This window comes from Sarcophilus harrisii, chromosome 4, assembly GCF_902635505.1.
Source record: "Sarcophilus harrisii chromosome 4, mSarHar1.11, whole genome shotgun sequence".
Taxonomy (NCBI): Eukaryota; Metazoa; Chordata; class Mammalia; order Dasyuromorphia; family Dasyuridae; genus Sarcophilus; species Sarcophilus harrisii.
In genome coordinates this window covers 61,641,564-61,665,660 of record NC_045429.1, presented here as the reverse complement: position 1 = coordinate 61,665,660, position 24,097 = coordinate 61,641,564, and the positions used below count along the sequence as shown (strand labels likewise).

General features: G+C 35.5%; 1 protein-coding gene across 4 annotated transcripts in view; it reads left to right on the top strand.

Moving 5' to 3' along the window:
• RC3H1 (ring finger and CCCH-type domains 1) overlaps positions 1–24,097 on the top strand; it is a 71,183-nt gene that overhangs the window by 6,344 nt on the left and 40,742 nt on the right. For all 4 annotated transcript variants that reach the window (XM_031936919.1, XM_031936921.1, XM_031936920.1 and 1 more), the window contains exon 2: positions 21,289–21,659. In XM_031936919.1, the coding sequence (XP_031792779.1) occupies positions 21,429–21,659 (231 nt within the window). In that variant the 5' untranslated portion in view covers positions 21,289–21,428. The remainder of the gene's footprint in view (positions 1–21,288; positions 21,660–24,097) is intronic.

Below are 24,097 nucleotides of genomic sequence, written 5' to 3'. Positions count from 1 at the left end.
ATGTATACATATTTATACAGTTATCTTGCTACACAAGAAAAATCGGATTAAGAAGGGGAAAAAAATTGGGAAAGAAAATTCAAGCAAAGAATAACAGAAAGAGTGAGAATGCTATGTTGTGTGAACCACACTCAAGTTCCCACAGTCCTTTCTTTGGGTGTAGATGGCTCTCTTGATCACTGAACAATTGGAACTGGTTTGAATCGCCTCATTGTTGAAGAGAACCATGTCCATCAGAATAGATGGTAGTATAATTATTTTTTTTTTATTCTGAATTCAAAATTTTCTCTCCAGAGAAGGCAGGCAGGATGATATCCATTCATTATACCTTTAAAGTATGCAAAAAAAATTTTTTTAGTAGTCATATTGCCAAAAAAAAAAAAAAGGTAAGAAAAATAAAGTGGAAAAAAATGTTCACTGCAGAGTTCATCAGTGTCTCTCTGAAGATTAGATAGCATTTTTTCATCATTTTCATGACTGAATTCATCAAGTTGAACCTGAGTCTTGTTACTATACTCCAATTCAAAGAAAAAGTTGGAAAATTTTAAAATCAGGTACCTCTTACGTACAGTGGTAGGCACCGAGAACACAAAATTGAAAAATGGGCTCAGTTGACTTATGAGTCAGGAAAGGCTTTTCCAAGGAGCAGCCCCTGAGTTAACTGGGCCCTGGAAGGAGAGGTGGCAGTCTAGTAATGCTGTAGCGGCTGCTTCTATTACTGAAAAAAGAAAGCTGGTGAAATTGGGGGAAGAAGGAAGAGTAAGGAAATGGCAGTAGGTTGGATGCAAAGGTGGCTGGATATTCTACAGAAAAGTGGTATTTTATCCCTTTAAGTCATAAAAGAAGAAAAAGAATTCACAGACTGCTTTAGAACATGAGAGTGATAGGATTAGATCTTTGTTTTAAGTAATTTGTTTAGACTAAAGCATGGCCACTGTGGGGAGTTTGCACTAGATAAGCTTGTTTTGTGTGAGCACAGGTGTGTGGGGCGGTGGGGGGGGGGATCCCCACCCCTGAAGCTGGGGTTAAATGACTTGGCTAGGGTCATGAAGCTAGGAAGCAGTTTAAGTGTGCGTTAGGATTTGAACTCAGATTCCTCCTGACTCCAGAGCCATATTCTCTCCACTGTACCACCTAGCTGCCCTCTAGCCTTTATAGAACAGAAGAATGGTCAAACCTGTGCTTTTGAAAGGTCATGTTGATAAATGAGTGAAATGGTGCACATGGTTTATCACTTTCCAAATGTCCAAAAAGCTTTATAAAATGTCAGCTCTTATCAATAGATAGGGTAGACTACAAAGTCTTTGCCTTGGTATTCTATTGTGCTTTACAGTTTGGTTATTTGCTCTTTCTCCTGTACTAAGTGTATTTTGTTTGAATGTCTCTTTTCCCCTATCAATCAAATGCTTACCTTTTTTTCGATTGTATTACCATTTCTACTGTAGTGCTTACACTAGCTTGACGAATGTTTGAATTGAATTGTGTTAGATTTGTATTTACTTGTTAAGTATACCCAAAAATAGTAATTGGTTTATTTCTAGTCCTGTGATTTCATTGGTGTAGGAAACTTCCAATAAGGAAACCATTTCTATAGCAGATTTTGCAATTTACAATTTGAGAGAGTTGCCTGCAACATTGCATCCCCGAAGTGACCTGTCCAGAATTACTCAGCCAGTATGTGTCAGAGCTAGCACTTGAATCTATTGCTCCCTGACTCGGGTCATCCCAAGCGTGTTTGTAAAATTATATGAAAGAAAATTTAAAATTTTTGGCACTGATAAAAATTTTGTTTTTTCATTTGTGTATGTGTGTGTACTTTTTTTTTTTTAAATTTGTTCTTTGACTCAGAATTTGGAGACTGGGTTAGGATCCTGTACAGAGATAGAGGAAATCTGAATCTATAGATCTGTGATCTTATCAAATTATTGAAGCATTGTAGTAATTAAAGAATGAGTCATTTAAAGGACTTCCGTTCAGGAAGCATTCTCCTTGGAAAGTGGGCTCTAGGAAGATAAGGCAAAAATGAAAGCATCTGCTCTCAAGGAACTTCCATTTTACAAGAAAGCAATGGTATGAACTATTTGGTATAAAGTCAAAGCGCATACATAGGAATTTCTGGCATTGGGAAAGGAAGAGCACTAACTGGCAGGTAAGAGGTTAGGGACGAAGACAGTGAGCTGAGCCTTGAAGGAGGAAGCTTGGATTGCTAAGAAGTAGGCAAAGGGAGGTGAGGAAATAAGGAGAAAGGGAAGGGGGAGGGAAGGGGAGAAGGGAACAAAGGTGTATGGGGAAAGTGGCTTGGAAGAAGGGTATGTATAGAATTAGGTGTAGCAGAATAAAATAAATCTGGAAAAATAGTTTAGTACTGGAATGGGAAAGGCTTGTATTTTATCTTAGAGACAATAGAGCTTTTTGGAACAAGGCAAAGCCATATTCAGACCTGTGCTTTAGAGAATGGATCAGAGCACTTGTGAAAACTAGTCATGTCTTTTGTTTTCCCTCTAATTTGGTTTTTATATCATGGGATATTACTTTATAAATGACAACTTATTGGAAAACTAATATACCAGATTAATAAGGTTTAGGATTTAAAACAGGATGTTTAGGTTTTCAATTATAATTTACAATAATCTTAAATTTTTCTAGAATATAATCTTAAACCAGGAAATAATAAGAAGGCCTTTGGATAGAGAAAATTGATTGTCATTAAAATCCTTGAATTTAAGCTCATGTTAAAATTCATAGGAGAGCCTCGCAAGTTTTAACTCGGAACTTATTCATAGCTCTGTGGCAATGTTATCAAGTCTTTATCTGCTTCCCTATCCCATAAGAGTTTAGAAGCCAGGACTGTATATGGTGCTAGTTTATTTGTGTAGTGAGTGCTTAATAGTTACAAAACACTTTGACATTTTATCTTGACTTTCACTGTACGACTGAAATTGGTAGTGTATGTCTATACTTATTTTACAATACAAAGTGACTTCTAGTTCATGATTTTCCCATAGTTAGAGTTAGATTGGTGACAGAGGCAGTATCCAATTCTGGATCCAAGTACTTTTGGGACATCATTGTATAATAGCTGTGCTTGTAGATCATAATTAATTGTTGTTGTGAGGATAAAATGAGATAATATTTATGAAGCATTTAGCAAACTTTCAAGTGGTATATAAATGCTAGCTAATACAGCCGAGTCCTAATGTGAAACATTGAATACTTAAAGTGGTCACTTGTATTTGAAGTTAAAATTACATAAAATATGATCATCTATTCTAGCTCAGTGGACATACAGTACAAATTCAAATACTATGATTATATCGGGATTCTTTTTTTTTTTTTTTATGCAACATTTTATTTTTTTCCCCCAATTATATGTTAAGTTTTTTAACCTTTTTTTTTTTTTTTGCTTGAGTTCCAAATTTTGTCCTTCCTTGATGGTAAACAGTCTGATATAGGTTATACATCTGCAATCATGTAAAACATTTCCTTATTAATCATTTTGTACAAGAAGATTTGAGCACAACAACAACAAAAAAGAAAGTGAAAAATAGTGTGCTTCAGTTTATATTCAGACAACATCAGTTCTTTTTCTGGAGACTGATGTTTCATCATGAATCTTTTGAGATTGCCTTAGATCATTGTATTAATGATAATTGCTTAGTTATTCACAATTCTTTATCACATGGTACTTCTGTTGCTGTGTACAATATACTCTTGGTTCTGCTCACTTTGCATCAGTTCATGTAAGTTCCAGATTTTTCTGAAATCATCTTGTCATTTCTTATATCCCACTCATGTTTGTTTCATCATGATCATATACCACAGCTGATTCAGCTATTCCCTAATTGATAGGCTTCCTCTGGATTTTCAATTTTTAGCCACCCAAAAAAGTACTAATAGCAATATTTTAATGTAACCAACTTAGCTATTCTGATCAGTACATTGAAGAAAATTCCAAAGGACTCATGATGAAAAATGCTTTTCTGCTTCCAGAGAAAGAATTGATGAATTTTGAATGCAAGAAAAGCCTTTCTATTCTACACTACAAAAAGCCACTATAAATATTTTTGTACAAATAGGTCTTTCCTCTGATCTCCCTCCCTTCCCTTTTTGGATGTCTTTGAGATATAGGTCTAAGGATGATATGTATGCACAATTTTATAGCCCTTGGATATATTTCCAAATTGTTCTCTAGAATGTTTAGATAAGTTCATGACTCAATCAACAGTGAATTAATGTCCTACTTTTCCCACATCCCTTCCACATTTATCATTTTCCTTTTTATCAGTCAATCTGATAGGTGTGAGATGGTATGTCAGAATTGTTTTAATTTGCATTTTTCTAATTGATGGTGATTTAGAGCATTTCTTCATATGACTATAGATGATTTGCATTTCTTTATCTGAAAACTGCTTGTTTATATCTTTTGAATATTTATCAATTGGGAATGACTTGTATTTTTCCTGTTACATAATTTCTCCCCCAGCTTTCTGCTTTCCTTTTAATTTTTGTTGCTTTGGTTTTATTTTTGCAAAAATTTAATTTTATATAATCAAAATACTGTGTTTTATATCGTATAATGCTGTCTCTTTTTTCTTTGGTTCTAAATTCTTTTATCCATAGATCTGACAAATATACTATTGCATCTCTCCTAATTTCTTATAGTGTCATCCTTTATGTGTAAATCATATATCCATTTTTGACCTTATCTAGGTACATAGTGGTATGAAATGTTCTACACCTATTTTCTTTTTTTTTTTTTTTTTTTTTTTTATTTAATAGCCTTTTATTTACAGGATATATGCATGGGTAACTTTACAGCATTAACAATTGCCAAACCTCTTGTTCCAATTTTTCACCTCTTACCCCCCCCCCCCCCCCCCCTCCCCTAGAGCAGGATGACCAGTAGATGTTAAATATATTAAAATATAAATTAGATACACAATAAGTATACATGACCAAAACGTTATTTTGCTGTACAAAAAGAATCAGACTCTGAAATATTGTACAATTAGCTTGTGAAGGAAATCAAAAATGCAGGTGTGCATAAATATAGGGATTGGGAATTCAATGTAATGGTTTTTAGTCATCTCCCAGAGTTCTTTTTCTGGGTATAGCTAGTTCAGTTCATTACTGCTCCATTAGAAATGATTTGGTTGATCTCGTTGCTGAGGATGGCCAGGTCCATCAGAACTGGTCATCATATAGTATTGTTGTTGAAGTATATAATGATCTCCTGGTCCTGCTCATTTCACTCAGCATCAGTTCGTGTAAGTCTCTCCAGGCCTTTCTGAAATCATCCTGTTGGGTCATTTCTTACAGAACAGTAATATTCCATAATTTTCATATACCACAATTTATTCAGCCATTCTCCAACTGATGGACATCCATTCAGTTTCCAGTTTCTAGCCACTACAAAAAGGGCTGCCACAAACATTCGTGCACATACAGGTCCCTTTCCCTTCTTTATAATCTCTTTGGGATATAATCCCAGTAGTAACACTGCTGGATCAAAGGGTATGCACAGTTTGATAACTTTTTGAGCATAGTTCCAAACTACTCTCCAAAATGGTTGGATTCGTTCACAACTCCACCAACAATGCATCAATGTCCCAGTTTTCCCACATCCCCTCCAACAATCATCATTATTTTTTCCTGTCATCTTAGCCAATCTGACAGGTGTGTAGTGGTATCTTAGAGTTGTCTTAATTTGCATTTCTCTGATTAATAATGACTTGGAGCATCTTTTCATATGACTAGAAATAGTTTCAATTTCTTCATCTGAGAATTGTCTGTTCATATCCTTTGACCATTTTTCAATTGGAGAATGGCTTGATTTTTTATAAATTAGAGTTAATTCTCTATATATTTTGGAAATGAGGCCTTTATCAGAACCTTTGACTGTAAAAATATTTTCCCAGTTTATTGCTTCCCTTCTAATCTTGTCTGCATTAGTTTTGTTTGTACAAAAACTTTTCAGTTTGGTATAATCGAAATTTTCTATTTTGTGATCAGTAATGATCTCTAGTTCTGCTTTGGTCATAAAGACCTTCCCCTTCCACAGGTCTGAGAGGTAAACTATCCTATGTTCCTCTAATTTATTAATAATTTCATTCTTTATGCCTAGGTCATGAACCCATTTTGACCTTATCTTGGTGTACGGCGTTAAGTATGGATCAATGCCTAGTTTCTGCCATATTAGTTTCCAATTTTCCCAGCAATTTTTATCAAACAGTAAGTTCTTATCCCAAAAGCTGGGGTCTTTGGGTTTGTCAAAGACTAGGTTGCCTATATTTGTTGACTGTTTTATCCCTTGAACCTAACCTATTCCACTGATCAACTAATCTATTCCTTAGCCAATACCAAATGGTTTTGGTAACTGCTGCTCTATAATATAATTTTAGATCTGTACACCTATTTTCTGCCATACTATCATTTTTCCAGCAATTTTGGGGGGTGGTGCGTGGAGGTGTCAGATAATGAGTTTTTGTTCCAAAAGCTTGCATCTTTGGGTTTGTTAAATAATAGATTACTAGGGTTATTATTCTGTAATGTGTGCCTAATTCATTCCACTGGTCCACCACTCTTATTTCTTAACCAGTATCAGATAGTTTTGGTAAATTAACTGCTTTGTAATACAGGTTGAGATCTGGTTTTGCTAGACCACATTCCTTCACTTTTTTTTCCCCTTTGGCTAAAGCAATTGGGTTTAAGTGACTTGCTCAGGGTCACACAGCTAGGAAGTGTTAAGTGTCTGAGATCAGATTTGAACTCAGGTCCTCCTGACTTCAGGGTTGATGCTTTATCCACTATGCCACCTTCCTTCACATTTTAAAATTGATTCCCTTAGTATTCTTGCTCTTCCAGATGAATTTTTTTTTTTTAGCTGTATAAAGTAATTTTTTTTTAATTTTTTAGTATTGGAATGGTACTGAATAAATAGAATAATTTAGGTAGAATTGTCATATTGGCTTTATCTATTCATGAGCAATTGGTATTTTTTCCAGCTGTTTAGACTCGACTTTATTTGTGTGAAAAGTATTTGTGTTCATATAGTTCCTAGGTTTGTCTTAAAGTAGACTTGCAAATATTTATGGTCATTTAAATAGAATTTCTCTATTTCTTGCTATTGGGCTTTTTTTGGTAAAATATAAAAATGCTGATGATTTATGTGAGCTTATTTTGTATCCTGAAACTTTGCTAAAGTTATTAATGATTTCAGGTAGTTTATTAGGACATTCTTTATATGTGCCATCATATCATCTGCAAAGAGTGATAATTTTGTTCCCTTATTGCCTTTTTTAATTGTCAGTTTCTTTTTCTACTGTTGGTGTAGCTAACCTTTCTTGTACAATATTGAATAATAGTAGTGATAATGAGCATCCTTGCTTTCACCCCTGATCTTTTGAGAAGGCTTCTAATTTATCCCCATTACAGAAAAAATAACTAATATTTGAAAGGTCTTTGTTGTGAAGAAATGAGTTCAGTCTCTTATTTCAGGAAGGGGACTATGTTGATTCATTTTAGAAAGATTTCTACTTAAAGTTGATACTACTATATTCAACTTTAGGGGGAAAAAAAGTCAAAAGTTAGCCGTACTTGTTCTTTGAGTGTTCTAGATAGTTTGCTTTTTGCCATCACTTATCTTTCACTTGATCTTTTTTGTCCCACCTCATTAACAGTGGTTTTCTTTTGGAAGTCTAATCTTTTGTACTCATCAACCCATATAGCTCAGCTAAGAAAACACCCAATTCCTCAAAAATGTGACTCCTTAAGGTGCATATGCTTTCTATATGCCCATGACTGTAACAAAATTTCCCCCAGAAAATAAACATAGCAATTAATAAAACTTCTTTGTCATCTGGATATGATGTCCTATCAGTACACAACTGTTAAGGTTAAAAGCTAAGTCCAACAATTTCCTCATTTATAAGTAGGTAATAAAAGCACATACTTTACAGAGTTGTAATGAGGACTGTTAGTATCTTTAATCCTGTTTGATTGGAGAAAATATAAATTTTTTATGCCCTTTTATGGTAACAAAGAATGAATTAGTAGTAAACTCTGATTAAGGATGTACTGTGTGCTGTGTACTGTGCTTAAGGTCAGGGTGTACAAAAAGAACAGACTGTCCCTGCCCTCAAGGACCTTATAATCTAGTGGGAGAAACCTTAGTAAAGGAGGCTGCTGCATGCAGGCTAAAAGGAACATGTTTGTCCTTTTTTTTTGGTGAGGACCACTGACCTCAGTGTTGCCCAGAATCATCCATTTCACTTCTCTTAGTCATCTAAGTTCAAGCCACAAGTGACTGGTTCGTGAATGGGGAGGGTGACCTTGGTTCTTTGGTGTCTGAACCAGCTGCAAGCACTCCTGTATGTACGCCCAAGCCATTCCTTAGCGCTCCAGTGCTTGCCTTCTTATCCCTCCTTTTTTCCAAGGTTCAACCTAGGAGTTGCCTCTTGTATATTGTTGTTCAGGCTTAGTAGTTATGCTCTGCTTTTCAGGACCCCATGGGGTTTTTTTTTTTGTTTTGTTTTTTTTTTTTGGCAGAGGTACTGAGGCACACAAGGTAGCTAGTAAGTGTCTGAAGACAGCTTTGAATTCAGGTTTTTCTGATCCCTGGCCTGATGCTCTTGTCCAATGCTCTTGTCCACTGAGCCACCTAGCTCTCTTCCTTTTGCATGATTCCTCCCTAGTTGTTAACTGTACTCTCCCTTTTTAAATTGGTGTATGTTCACTGCCTACATGTTATTCTCTCACTTTTCTCCTTAATTTAGCAAAGGTCTTTTTTCAGTTTGATCTTTGTTTCCAGTGCCTAGCATAGTTTGAACATTGTAGTTATTTTATAAAGTTTTGCTAAATTAATTACCAAAAACAAACAAAAATTTAAACACTTGATAAATATTTCTCCCCAAAGTGCAATGTGATACTCCGATGTGGTTTTCTTTTGTCTTTTTGCTTCATTGTTTACCAATTTATATTTTGATTTTATTCAGGTTATTGTATAAACTTTTGTCTTCAATTCCAAATAAATTATCACATAAAGCAAGCCTGTAGTATAATTGTTTTGCTCATGTTAACTGAATTTGAAATATAGAGGTGTCTTTCCCCCCTCACCTCCCCAAGTCCTTTCAAGACATTTGGATGCTTAGATTTCTCTTTAAAAGAGAGTATTATGGGTCCTAATTTCTTTTTATATAAAGTAAATATGGCATGGTGGAGAGAGTGCTGACCCCAAAACCAAAGAAGACTTAATATGAGGTTCAGGTCCCACCTCAGACATATTGTGTTCTTGGACAAATTGTCAAATCCTTTAGGCCAGAAATGTCAAGCATAACAACCCATGAGGGATCCACAACACTCCCAGATTGCAGCCTAAAATACATAACAAAATAAATAAAAATACAATAAAATACAGATAATATTACATTAGATCATTATAAGTCACTATCTGGCCTGTAGAGTTCCTCATATTTAGATAAGTAGACCTCATTTTGATTTTACGTTGATAGCACTGCTCTTGGCCATTCTCTGAAACTTACAAGTTGTAGGTAAGATGCTGACCAGCATTGGTCAAAGGGATTTTCTTCACCTGGAATTTCACTATGTCAGTGAAATTACAGGTCCAAACCTTGTCCTTGTTCTAGAACATCCACATGAATTTGGTGAAGGTATTATTGTGATGTTTATAACTCTTAGCTATAAGCTATATAACTACACCAGGGATGTTGTTTTCAGAGAAATTTCCTGTTAACTTGGGAAAAAATACTCTTCAAAAATTTAATACTTGGATTTGTGAGGTCAGAAGGCCAGTTGAAGATTTAGGAAGAGTAGAAGGAGAGAAAGTAATCTGATAATAGATAAATGACTTAAAGAAGTTTAAAAGGCGCAGAAGAGATAAGAATGTGATAGAAATAGAGCACATACTGAACAACATGTATTTTCTTTATGTATGACTAATCCACTTTGATTACAACACCGCTTTTGAATGATAATCCATTATGCTTCTCCTTGTACATAGATAATTATGGGAAATTTGTTCTTCAGCCTACTTTAGTCCATTATCTCCTTTGAGTCATCTGCAGCTTTGTGGTATTCCAAGATTCACAATCATATAGTATTACTAAGAAAAAAATGTATAAATGTTGGGTTTTGTGGCTTAGCGTCATAAAATTAGAGCTGAAAAAGATTTGGTTGTTCATCTAGCCAACTCATTTTTATAGATGAACAAATAGAGGCCCGAGGGATTTAAGTCGCTGAAAGTGGTGTTAGTTCAGCTTCAGGTTCTCTTATTTCAGAGCTGTAATTTCTATATGTAGTAAATAATTCTGTAGCATTTTAACATTTACAAAATACTTTTCTCCTTGTGAGATAGGTTGCACAAGAATTATGTTTATATAACCTTATTCTTCAGAAGACTTGCATTTCATGATATTAAACACATGTTCTAGAGAATACCTGCGATGTTAAATTTTGCCTTGGAATTCTGAGATAATTTAAATATAAAAATTTTTTAAATTATTAATTATTGGATAATCAGATTAAAATTGAAAATAAAGAGATCTTTTAAATCCGGTGAGGTGACCCATCTCACAGACAGTTGTCTGAGCTCTGAGCTTATTGCTTTTGATCATGAACCCTTTAGGAGGTTTCTGGAAGGGCTGAGTTACTTACTATTGAACTATTTTCACACAAGATTCCAAAAAGAGCAGAACACATCTGTGTCCTGAGCATTGTAGAGAAGTATGTATACCACAATATTTTTGGTCATTACTCAGTCATTTGACAGTCACTTTTCTCCCATTTTAATCTGATCACTTTTCTAATTAAAAAAAAGTATTGCTATAAAATTTTTGTTTATATGAGACCTTTTTCCTCTTTCATTCATCTCTTCAGAATCAAAAAGTATATTCTGTGTTTGTATGTGTACATGCTTGTTGTGGGAGACAAATAAATATACATTTTGTCTAGAAGTGATTGCTTGATCAAAGTATATGATAATCCTACTCCCCACCCCCTTTTGAGTCTCTATTTACAGTTATTAGAGTTACTTGCTTCTTTTGGGAATCTCTGGGTTGACAGTATTTTTGATACTGGTTGCTGTTTTCTTTGATTTACAGATCTCTCAAATTTAGTTCCTTGTTTTGGGTTTTATGCCAGGGACTAGGTTTTGTGGGAAGGATCCCTGCTTAGTCTCAACTTTTGCTATGCTGACAAACTCTTAAGAGAACAGGATCTTCAGGACTCCTCTACTGGAATACCAGTATCTGGGACTTGAGAGCTCCTGGACACCTAAATTAATCTTGGTTTGTATATTGGTCCTCTTCACTCTTTGTTGGGTACATTTAGGGCCAATTTCAGATGATGATGAGTTTTGGGGGGGAAATTAAATTTGCCTGTTCTTGTGCTGGATTTGCTTGTGGCTTCCTTTTCTATTTCACTTAATGTAACTGTTGTTTGTGTTGGATTTCTTGTTCATTATTCTGTCTGATGTGTTATAGTCTGTGGGGTCACAAAGAGTTGGGCAAAACAGAACAACAGTCTGACTGGTAGGAATTTCAAGTTTTTACTGAAGTAGATTTAGGAGAGTTCGCCTCTATTCATGCAACTTTCTTGGCTGGTAATACTAATAATAGGTTTTGTTTTTGTTGTTGTTTAGTATCATTCCAAATTATTTTCTTGAATAGCAGGACTAATTTGTAGCTCTTAACAGTGTATTAATGTGACTTTTTCCTATAGCTCAGCCATGATTTAACATTTTTATCTTTTGTCATTTTTACCTGCCCCGGGATGAAGTGAAACTTCAGAATTCTTTTATTTACATTTTTGTTGTTGTCAGTCACTTGTTAATGATTTATAATATTTTTTTATTCGATTATTACTTTTTATTTTTTTATTATTTATTATTGCTTTTTATTTTGAAAGCTATTCTGTAGTGTTCTGGTTCGTTTGCTGGAGGTCTTTGGACCAGCCCTAGTTTCAGCACAAGTTTAATTACCACAAGAATAGCCAGAGATAAAGCCCAAATTCTTGTCTCCTTGCCTGGGGCCCCGGCTAGCTTGGTTTCAGTGGAGGAAATGCAGGACAGCCAGCCATCTTGGTGGTTTAAGATGGAATGAATCTGTCTGGCTAAGTTTATCCCAGCTTATATGCTCTATTATAATTACATTATCATAGGTGTGAATCTTGTAGAACTATATTCAATACTTAAGTACATGTACTGAACTAGAGAACTATTAATCACCATGCTAAACTAGATAACCATTGTTTTATTAATTCTACTGAGTTAGCACTTTGTAAGAATCCTTGTTTTAAATAGAGTTCTGGCCCATAACACTACACTCTTCCTTTGGATTTTTCACCATTTATCTTTTGGAGAACTAGCTCTTTTTTTTTTACATATTTGTGTTCCTTAAATATCAGACCTTTATCAGTTGTTAGAAGATTTTTTTGTCCCAAATTAACACTTTTTCTTCTTATTCTACCTGCATTGGTTTTGTTTCAGCAAAAACTTTTCTATTTTATATAGTTAAAATAGAGTTAGTAGAGTGTAGGGTTGATCGACACCTTATCTAAGGTCCTTTCCAGCTCCAAGTCATGTGAGACTAATACTTTTGAAACATTGGTGGAATCACATAAAATATTAATTTCATTTGATGAAACAACCTTGAGGTAAATGGGAATCCTGGTTTTCTTAAGCGTTTTTGATTCATTAAAACTTATCAGAACATAGGAAAATGTACAGTAATCTATATTAAATTAGGAAATTGGAATTTTTTGCAAATTCCCAATGTTAGTCTATGACTATAATTAGTTATAATTATAATGTTATATATACAATACATACTTTATTGTTATAGACTTAGCTACTCTAATCAGTATACTAATCCAAGACAATTCTAAACGCCTCATGTTTTCTATATTCAGAGAGAGAACTGAGGAACTGAGTGCAGATTGAAGCATACTTTTTTCACTTTTCTTCCTTATTTTGGTGGGGGCACCATGACTTATCAAACATATTTTGTATGACTTCACATAATGGTTTATTGCTGGCTTCTCAATGGGGGAACGACTGGAAGAGAGAATTGGGATTCAAAAATATATATATTTTTAATGAATACTAAAATATATTTTAAAAAAGTAACTACAGCTATTAGGGTCTACAGCACCATAAAAATAGTACATGCTTAAATTAGAGAAAATACAGGTTCTGTTGGTATTGGCTAAGGAATAGATTAGTTGATCAGTGGAATAGATTAGGTTCAAGGGATAAAACAGTCAACAAATATAGCAACCTAGTCTTTGACAAACCCAAAGACCCCAGCTTTTGGGATAAGAACTTACTGTTTGATAAAAATTGCTGGGAAAATTGGAAACTAATATGGCAGAAACTAGGCATTGATCCATACTTAACGCCGTACACCAAGATAAGGTCAAAATGGGTTCATGACCTAGGCATAAAGAATGAAATTATTAATAAATTAGAGGAACATAGGATAGTTTACCTCTCAGACCTGTGGAAGGGGAAGGTTTTTATGACCAAAGCAGAACTAGAGATCATTACTGATCACAAAATAGAAAATTTCGATTATACCAAACTGAAAAGTTTTTGTACAAACAAAACTAATGCAGACAAGATTAGAAGGGAAGCAATAAACTGGGAAAATATTTTTACAGTCAAAGGTTCTGATAAAGGCCTCATTTCCAAAATATATAGAGAATTAACTCTAATTTATAAAAATCAAGCCATTCTCAATTGAAAAATGGTCAAAGGATATGAACAGACAATTCTCAGATGAAGAAATTGAAACTATTTCTAGTCATATGAAAAGATGCTCCAAGTCATTATTAATCAGAGAAATGCAAATTAAGACAACTCTAAGATACCACTACACACCTGTCAGATTGGCTAAGATGACAGGAAAAAATAATGATGATTGTTGGAGGGATGTGGGAAAACTGGGACATTGATTCATTGTTGGTGGAGTTGTGAACAATCCAACCATTTTGGAAGTAGTTTGGAACTATGCTCAAAAAGTTATCAAACTGTGCATACCCTTTGATCCAGCAGTGTTACTACTGGGATTATATCCCAAAGAGATTATAAAGAAGGAAAGGGACCTGTATGTGCACGAATGTTTGTGGCAGCCCTTTTGTAGTGGCTAGAAACTGGAAACTGAATGGATGTCCATCAGTTGGAGAATGGCTGAATAAATTGTGGTATATGAAAATTATGGAATATTACTGTTCTGTAAGAAATGACCAACAGGATGATTTCAGAAAGGCCTGGAGAGACTTACACGAACTGATGCTGAGTGAAATGAGCAGGACCAGGAGATCATTATATACTTCAACAACAATACTAGATGATGACCAGTCCTGATGGATCAGGCCATCCTCAGCAACGAGATCAACCAAATCATTTCTAATGGAGCAGTAATGAACTGAACTAGCTATACCCAGAAAAAGAACTCTGGGAGATGACTAAAAACCATTACATTGAATTCCCAATCCCTATATTTATGCACACCTGCATCTTTGATTTCCTTCACAAGCTAATTGTACAATAGTTCAGAGTCTGATTCTTTTTGTACAGCAAAATAATGTTTTGGTCATGTATACTTATTGTGTATCTAAGTTATATTTTAATGTATTTAACATCTACTGGTCATCCTGCCATTTAGGGGAGGGGTGGGAGGTAAGAGGTGAAAAATTGGAACAAGAGGTTTGGCAATTTTAATGCTGTAAAGTTACCCATGTATATATCCTGTAAATTAAAGGCTATTAAATAAATAAAAAAAAAAAAAAAAAAAAATACAGGTTCTGTGTGAGCTTCTCAATTGAGTCATTATCTCAGATCCAAAGTCTTATTTATCACACTTGTATTGACTGAATTATGGCTATTTCCAGAGAGCTTTGATGCTTGAAACTAAAATTGAAAATTCAAAAGTGAATGTTGTTGTTCAGTTGTTTCAATTGTGTCCAATGTTCTGTGATCTCATTTGGGGTTTTCTTGGCAAAGATATAGTAGAGTGGTTTGCCATTTTCATCTCCAGTTCATTTCACAGGTGAGGAACTGAGGCAAGCAGGGTGAAGTGGCTTCTCCAGGGTCACATAGTTAGTGTCTGAGGGCAGATTTAAACTCTAGTTTTCCCAAGCCCAAATCTGGCCTCTGTCCACTGAGTCACCTAGCTTTCCCTACCTACTGTTTGATTCCTTCCAATTGTTACTCCATTCTCCCTCTTCAAATTGCTTTATTTTCTCACTTTCTTCCTCCATCTCCTCAAACTACCAAAGACCTGTTTAAGTTTGAGCTTTCTATTTCCAGTGTCTGTAATGTAGTCCCTTGAACACGTCTATTTTCTTAAGCAATAATATATATATATACACATACATACATACATGTATAGGAATGTTACTGCCTTGTTTCTCTAATTAATTAAAGCCAAAAATCCCACTAAGCAAATATGACAATTAAGACAACTAAAAATTAGGCTCTAAGTACTCTTCAAAATCCCAATTCTGTCATGGTGGGGAAAATAACATTTGCTTAATTGTCTGTTTCTAAACCAATATACCATGAATAAGATCGACTAATAAATCTTTCAAAGAGTGCTCTTAGATAGATATATGAAAGCATTGTGATTTACTTTTTTATTAACTACAGAGCATAGCATTTTTTTCCCCTGAGTCTATTGGGGTCAAGTGACTTGCCCAGGGTCATACAGCTAGGAAGTGTTGTGTCTGAGGTCAAATTTGAACTCGGGTCCTCCTCCTAGATGGCGAAGTGAATACTTAAGTAGGTTCAGACTCAGTTGCACACCAGCATGTATACAGTCAGTCACAATAACCTTGTCAGTTAAATTAGTACAAATCTTAAATATTCCCAGTCTAGAATTGGAAGGGATCTCAGAAGCAGATAGATGGTGAAGTGGATAGAACCTAGAATAAGGGAGATCTGAATTTTTTCTCTTTTTTCTTTTATTAAAGGTTTTTAATTTTCAAAAGATACGCATGTATAATTTTTCAACATTAACCCTTGCAAAACTTTGTGTTCCATTTCTTCCCCTCCTTACCCCACCTCCTCTACTAGATCGCAAGTAATACAATATATGTTAAATATGGTAAAAATATGTTAAAAGCAATATATTCATACGTATTTATAGAATTATCTTGCTGCAAAAGAAAAATCAGATCAAAGGGGAAAAAAATGAGAGAAAATGAAATGCAGGCAAACAGCAACAAAAATGGTGAAAATGCTATGTGTGTGAGATCCACACTGAGTTCCCACAGTCCTCTCTCTGGTAGTTCTCTTCACAAGATCACTGGAGACTGCCTGAATCATCTCACTGTTGGAAAGAGCCACGTGCATCAGAATTGATCATCATATAATCATGTATAATGATCTGGTTCTGCTCACTTCACTTAGCATCAGTACACTTAGCATGAGTCTCTTCAGGCTTTTCTGAAATCATCCTTCTGATTATTTCTTACAAAACAATAATATACCATAGCTTATTCAGCCATTCTCCAATTGATGGGCATCCACTCAGTTTCCAGTTTCTTGCCATTACAAAAGGGGCTGCCATACACACTTTTGCACATATGGGTCCTTGGGCAGATTATTTAACACTATTTATCTCAGTTTCCTCTTCTGTAAAATGGCAAACCAGTCTAGTATTTTTGCCAGGAACATTCCAAATGGCATAATGGAGAGTCAGAAACAAATGAACAACAACAATAATTTTTAATTTTTCTACATAGCTCTCTGTGGAAATAGCCATAGTTTCAGTCAGTGCATATGCTCATAAAAGGTTTAACCTCAAAGTTCTGCTCTGAAACCAGTCAGTTATTAGTACATAAGCTGTAGAATGTTAGAGTGAATGGAGATAGAGTTTGCTTCAGTAATTTGAATTTAAATATTTGCAAAACTGTTAGGTTAATAACTGAGGGATTAACTATTCTAACAGTCTTACAAATATTTAAATATAAATTACTGAAGCAAACTATCTGTATTCATTCTGATTCTGTCATTATGGGTCTAGTGAAATTCATCTGAATACAGAAGGATGAAAAATTTGATCGTGAACCATAATCTAAGGTCAGGTTTCAGTGAGACCCCTGTTGTTGAATCAAGAAAAGTTTGGAAGAAGACAGGAGAGAAAGCAGGGGAAAAAAATAGCTTTCAGAACTGTGGCAAAGGGTAACTATATCTCTGCTGTCACTTATTGGGTAGAAAAGCTGGACTGCTCTCTATTGCCACCTACTGCTGGGAAGAATAAGAAGAAATAGAGAAAAGTGGATTGGCTGCTAAGAATAGTCTAGCCCAGAAAGGGAGCAGGGCCCATCAAAGCGCAGGGTTGCAGAGGTTTTTGCCAACTCTATCCTAGAGGCTAGGTTACTTTTCCCTAAAAGAGCATGATGCTGCATCAGGTGAAGGCCTGAAGCTGGAAGAAATGGCTGCTGTTATAAGAATATGTGATTGAATGTGGAGCACAGCATAATATTTTCACCTTTTTTTGTTCTTGGTGCTGTTTCCTTGCTTGTTTTTTTATCTCATTTTCCCCCTTTCTGATCTGATTTATTTATTTATTTATTTATTTATTTTTGTGCAGCATGATAAATGTGGAAATATGTTTAGAAGAATTGCACATGTTTAACCTATATTGGGTTGCTTATTGTCTAGGAGCGGGGTTGGGAGAAAAGAGGAAGAAAAATGTGAAACACTAGGTATTACAAGGGTGAATCTTGAGAACTGTCTTTGCATGTATTTTGAAAAATAAGCTTTTTTTTTTTTATCAAAGCCTTATTTTCAAAACATATGCATGCATAGTTTTTCAACATTGACCCTTGCAAAACCTTGTTCCAAATTTTTCTTCCTCTTCCCCCACCCCCTCCTTAGTTGGCAAGTAGTCCAGTATATGTTTAAACATGGTAAAAAATGTTAAATCCAATAAATATATACATATTTATACAATTATCTGCTGCACAAGAAAAATCAGATCAAAAAGGAAAAAAAATGAGAAAACAAAATGCAAGCAAACAACAACAAAAAGAGTGAAAATACTATGTTGTAATCCACCCTCGGTTTCCATAGTCGACCTCTTTCTGGGCGTAGATTGTTCTCTTCTTCACAAGATCATTGGAATAGGCCTCAATCATTTAATTGTTAAAAATAGCCTCCCAAGAGGACTTACGTTGTTGGGTCCTCCTTCCCCTATTCTACTTCTGTATGTGTCTGTCTGGTTACTCCTGATTAGAAGCCTTTAGGAGTTTCTAGTTGCTTACCAAATAAAAGTTCCTGACATGCAAAGTCCTGTACTGTCTGTTGCTTTCTCATTTTCCTAGCCTTTTCAAATACTTTTTGCCTCTATGCTACTCTCCCCTTTAGCTAAACTGCCCTAACTGCTACTTCATTCCCAAATATGTCTTGAATACCTCTATATTTTGGCTTATCTTTTTCGCCAGGTTCGGAATGCATTTCCCTGAACTCTTTGTTTAAAAATTTTGGGGCAATTCTGTTTTCCCATTTCAAATAAGGGCAGAAATGAGGATTGGAACTAGACATTAGTTTTGTTTCATTTTAACAAAACATGTATTAAATTTGACGTGATGGTAATAATCATCATGCTTATTTGCTTCATTTTCTGGACTTTGTGTATTTTAAAATATTTCATCAGTGTTGTCCTTTTTTTAAAATGTTATTACTACCCATCTTTTTCTTCATGGATTTCCTCCTCCAAATTTTCCCTTGTTAAAAGTCATCCCTCAAATCACTACCTCATTGCTGCTGTGTCTGAAAACTTCTCTTATTCTGTGTGTGTGTCTATATGTGCACAGGTAGCTGGATGGCATACTAAGCACTTTACAGGCACCTTTCTTAACCTTCACATCAACCCTGAAAAGTGGCTGCTCCTTTCTATACTCAATTTGTAATTGAGAAAATGGAGGCAAACGTTAATCGACTCTTCTGGGATCTCCTAGCCAGGAGTTGTTGGAGTTGGAATCTGAATCAGTCCTTCTGACTGCACACCTTCTCTTCCCTCCTCTCCCCCCCAGCTGTCTATCCCAGGAGGCATGCTGCCTCAGTGGATTGTTACTAGTGAGTGAGCATTGCCTGCTCCTGAGCCATGTGCCCATGGAGAGGATGGGGGCCACCCCAGTGAGATGGTGAAGATACCATCCATCTTGACGTGAGCTCACCCTCCTTAAGGATGCGCTCATTTCATGTAAAGGCAGTGAGACAATACTGTGGACAGAGTGCTGGCTCCAGACACTTGGCTCTTACTCGTTTGTGTGAACTGGGGCAAGTCACCAGATCTGATTGCCTCACCCCAAAATGACCTGTATGAAGTTCTTCCTTCCCAGGCCATTAGCCCTCCCTAATCTACCATGCCCCAGGGACTTGTCCAGGACAGCTTGGGGCTCCACAGTGCGCAATAGTCCTGTCTGCCTCAGTTACCTCAGATGTAAAATGTGCTGGAGAGGGGATGGCAAACCACTGCAATCTTTCTGCTAAGGAAAGCCCAACTGGGGTCATGGACTCAACTGGGGGGGGGGGGGAAAAAAAAAGCTGAACTCAAAGAAACTAACTAATTCTAAGAAGTTCATTCAGTACTCAACTTCTCACTTTTGAAAGTTCCCTTGCAGCTTCTCTACTTCGCTGGTTCCTCTCAGAACTACATTTTAAGGAAGGCCATCATATCTTCATTATTCTACAGATACACTCATGTCTGTCTGTATTCTGTGCCGTCCCTCTGGAACAGGTCTTCTCTCTTCCCCTCCCCCCCTTCAGCTCCCTTTTACACATCATCTTCCACCATCAGATCTAAACTTTATCTGCATATACTTTTAGTCACAGTGCTTAGCTATATAGTAAATGCTGAACAGATGTTTCGCAGTGACTTGAATAGATGGGAGAGTTAGATTTATGGATTGATAATTCTTGATGTTTTCTTGTTTACCCCTCCCCCCTTTTTCTGTTTAAAAAGTTCAGTATTTCCATTCTTGATAACATTTTGATCAATTTGCCTCATAAATTGATGCCTCTCACTGTTAAAGCACCTCCAGCAGAAATCTCTTCTTTATGTGTTTGATCTAATCTAACTGGGGGTTTTGGTTTTAGTTTCGGTCTTTATCCTCTTGTAATTCTTTTGAAAGCACCTCAGATTCATGTCAGTTAGGGTCCAAATGTGGTGTCTTTATTCTCCTTAATGGTGAAAAGAGCTTATTTCAATAGTTGTTACAAGTCTTTTTCTTTTCTTTTTCCTTGTTTGTAACCATCTTTAAATTTTCATCTATAAAAGTATTTTTCCTTTATAAAGTTTAAAATCCATTTTATGTTCTATGATCATCTCCATTTCTTAAGTGCTACATGTGCCAAGGTAATAACTTAAAGCTTCTTTCTCAAATATGTGAAGATATGACCTTTTATTTTTTTAAGTCACATACCTATTTGCTGATGTGCGTGTGTGAGAGAGAGGGAACAGGGGAAGAAATCTAATTTCTCAACTAGTTTTGTACTTTTTACAGCAGTTTTTGTCAAATTAAGAATTTCTAAACCCAGTCCTTTTCTAGTTGTATGTTTTTTTAATTACTAACATAGTTTTGGTGATCAATAACTTCATGGTAGTTTTAAATTATTAATACCTTCTAACTCTGTACCTTCTTTATAAAGCATCACCATGGTATCATATTTCCCTGCTCTGTTGATTCCTCACCCCAATTTCTTTCCTGGGTTGGGCTCTTAGGTCCTTTATGGATCATCACTTTGTCATTCAAAAACTCCAAATAGTTTTTATCTGCAAGTGTTCTTCATGACTTAGATGAATGTCAGTTCATAGTACTTTTTCAGTGTATATAGCAGGAAAAATGTAGAGCTCTGAAAAATAAAACTAAAAAGTTCACTTTTTTTTTAAACTTTTGATCTCTGGGTTTATGATTCATTTCATAAAATAAAAAACCTTAACTATTTGGGTAACATCATAGACTAGGAGATTTTGTTCTGGTCCAAACTTTGCTATTTACTAGCCATTTTACTAAGTGTTATTGAGTCTGTTTCCTTAAATGGAGTGGTTAAAAAAGAATGATCTGTTAATGTTTCTTTAATATTCTTTGATTTTATGAAGTTACAAATATACCATCTTTGACATATAAACATGCTATAAAATGTAAATATGGTATAAAATATATAGATCCAGATTTTAAGGGAGAATGGGATTTGTTGTTGGTATTTTAAAATACAAAGCTGAAAAATTCTCTTAAAACAATCTTTTTTTCTTTCTTTTCCAGGTTATATTTCACACTATGTGCTGACTGTATTTACAGAAGATATTTAAAAAGCAAACAAACTTTTTTTTTTTTGAAAGAATTTGATTCCAGTGGAATCTGTGCTTTAGATTTTTGTGTTGTGAATTGTAATTACTTAAGCAATGCCTGTACAAGCTCCGCAATGGACGGATTTCCTCTCCTGCCCAATTTGCACTCAGACATTCGACGAAACGATCCGAAAGCCCATCAGCCTCGGCTGTGGCCACACTGTCTGCAAGATGTGCCTGAACAAGCTTCACCGCAAGGCGTGCCCCTTTGACCAGACCACTATCAACACCGACATAGAGCTCCTGCCTGTGAACTCGGCCTTGCTGCAGTTAGTGGGTGCTCAGGTAGGATGGGCCATGTACTTCCTATGTTGTGCATTCCTTTATTCTGTGTGTTTTAAGGAAAAACTAATGGGAAAAAATATATGTGAATAGGCACAAGTATTATATAATGTGCATATGCATTCAGTTGAAGGATTAATATTGGTTGAAGAATCCTAGTATTTTAAAATCTCTGTAGTATAATAAAGTATCAGCAGCAACAACTGGGATGTTGGGGGGAAAAGGTCCCCCAGGGATCTTACTTACAGGGAACAGGAAATCTCAGAGGCCATTGGGTCTCCCTTCTAGTCAAGAATGCTTGTATTCATATCTGGCCTCAGACACTTAGGAGCTGTTGTCTCTTTTTTCCTCTCAGCCTCAGTGTCCTGATCTGAAAAATCGAGTTACCAGAGCTTACCTTAGTATGAGCTTCAAATAATATAAAGTGAAAGTCACAGCAGATCTTCAGGTGCTTTAAAAATGCTCATTGGCTGTCAATTTATTATTAATTGAAATTTGAGGTCACAGCTAATCAGTTGGAAAAATATCAAGTGCTCATGGGTAAGCTGAGCAAATATAATAAAAATGACATACTACCTAAATTATTTAGGGCCATATCAATCAGAATTCCTAAGAAATTATTTTACAGATCTAGAAAAAGTAGTAACAAAGAAAGTTCATCTGGAAGAGCAAAAGGTCAAGAATTTCAAGGGAATTAATGAAAAAAAAATGCTAATGAAGGTAGCCTAGCTGTGCCAGAACTAAAACTATATTATAAAACAGTGATCATCAAAACCATTTGGTACTGGCTAAGAAATAAAGAAGTTGATCAGTGGAATAGGTTAGGCTCACAGAATGAAATAAGCAATAACTATAGCAATCTAGTATTAGACAAATCCAAAGAGCCCAGCTTTTGGGATAAGAACACACTATTTGACAAAAACTGCTGGGAAAATTGGAAACTAGTATGGAAGAAATTAGGGCTTGACCTACACCTAACACCACATACCAAGATAAGAGCTAAATGGGTTCATGATTTAGACAAAAAAATAATATTGTAAGCACATTAAAGGAACATAGGATAGTTTACCTCTTCGATCTATGGAGAAGGAAGGAATTGTGTTCAAAGAAGAACTGAAACTCATAATTGAACACCAGATAGATAATTTTGATTGTATTAAGTTAAAAGGTTTTTGTACCAAACAAAAAACTAGTGCAGACAAGATCAGAAGGGAAGAAATAAATTGGGAAATCATTTTTACACTTAAGAGTCCTGATAAAGGACTCATTTCTAAAATAAGAGAACTGATCCAAATGTATTTATTTTTGCTGGGGCAATTGGGGTTAAGTGACTCATCCAGGATCACATAGCTAGAAAGGGTTAAGTGTGTCAGATCAGATTTGAACTCAGATCCTCCTGACTTCAGGGATGGTTCTCTATCCACTGTGCCACCTAGCTGCCCTTGACTCAAATGTATAAGAATCCAAGCCATTTTCCAGTTGATAAATGGTCAAATAATTTTCAGGTGAAGAAATTGAAACCATCTCTAGTCATATGAAAAGGTGCTCTAAATCACTGTTGATCAGAGAAATGCAAATTAAGACAACTCTTAAAATACCACTACACACTTCTCAGATTGGCTAGGATGACAGGAAAAGATAATGATAAATGTTAGAAGGGATGTGGGAAAACTGGGACACTGATACATTGTTGGTGGAACTGTGAACAGATCCAATCATTTGGGAGAGCAATCTGGAACTATACTCAAAAAGTTATCAAACTGTGCATTTGTTTTTATTAGGCTTATAGCTCAAAGAAATCTTAAAGGAAGGAAAGGGACCCACATGTGCATAAATGTGGCAGCCCTTTTAGTAGTGACAAGAAACTGGAAACTGAGTGGATGCCCATCAACTGGAGAATGGCTGAATACGTTGTGGTATATGAATTTTTTTAAATAGCTTTTTATTTACAAGATATATGCATGGATAATTTTACAGCATTGACAATTGCCAAACTTTTTTGTTCCAATTTTTCCCCTCCTTCCTCCCGCCCCTTCCCCCAGATGGCAAGTTGACTAATACATGTTAAATATGTTAAAGTATAAATTAAATACAATATAAGTATACATGTCCAAACAGTTATTTTGCTGTACAAAAAGAATCTGACTTTGAAATAGTGTACAATTAGCCTGTGAAGGAAATCAAAAATTCAGGTGGACAAAAATAGAGGGATTGGGAATTCTATGTAATGGTTCATAGTCATCTCTCAGAGTTCTTTCCCTGGGTTCAGTTCATTACTGCTTTATTGGAACTGATTTGATTCATCTCATTGTTGAAGAGGGCCATGTCCATCAGAATTGATCATCATCTAGTATTGTTGTTGAAGTATATAGTGATCTCCTGGTCCTGCTCATTTCACTCAGCATCAGTTCATATAAATCTCTCCAGGCCTTTCTGAAATC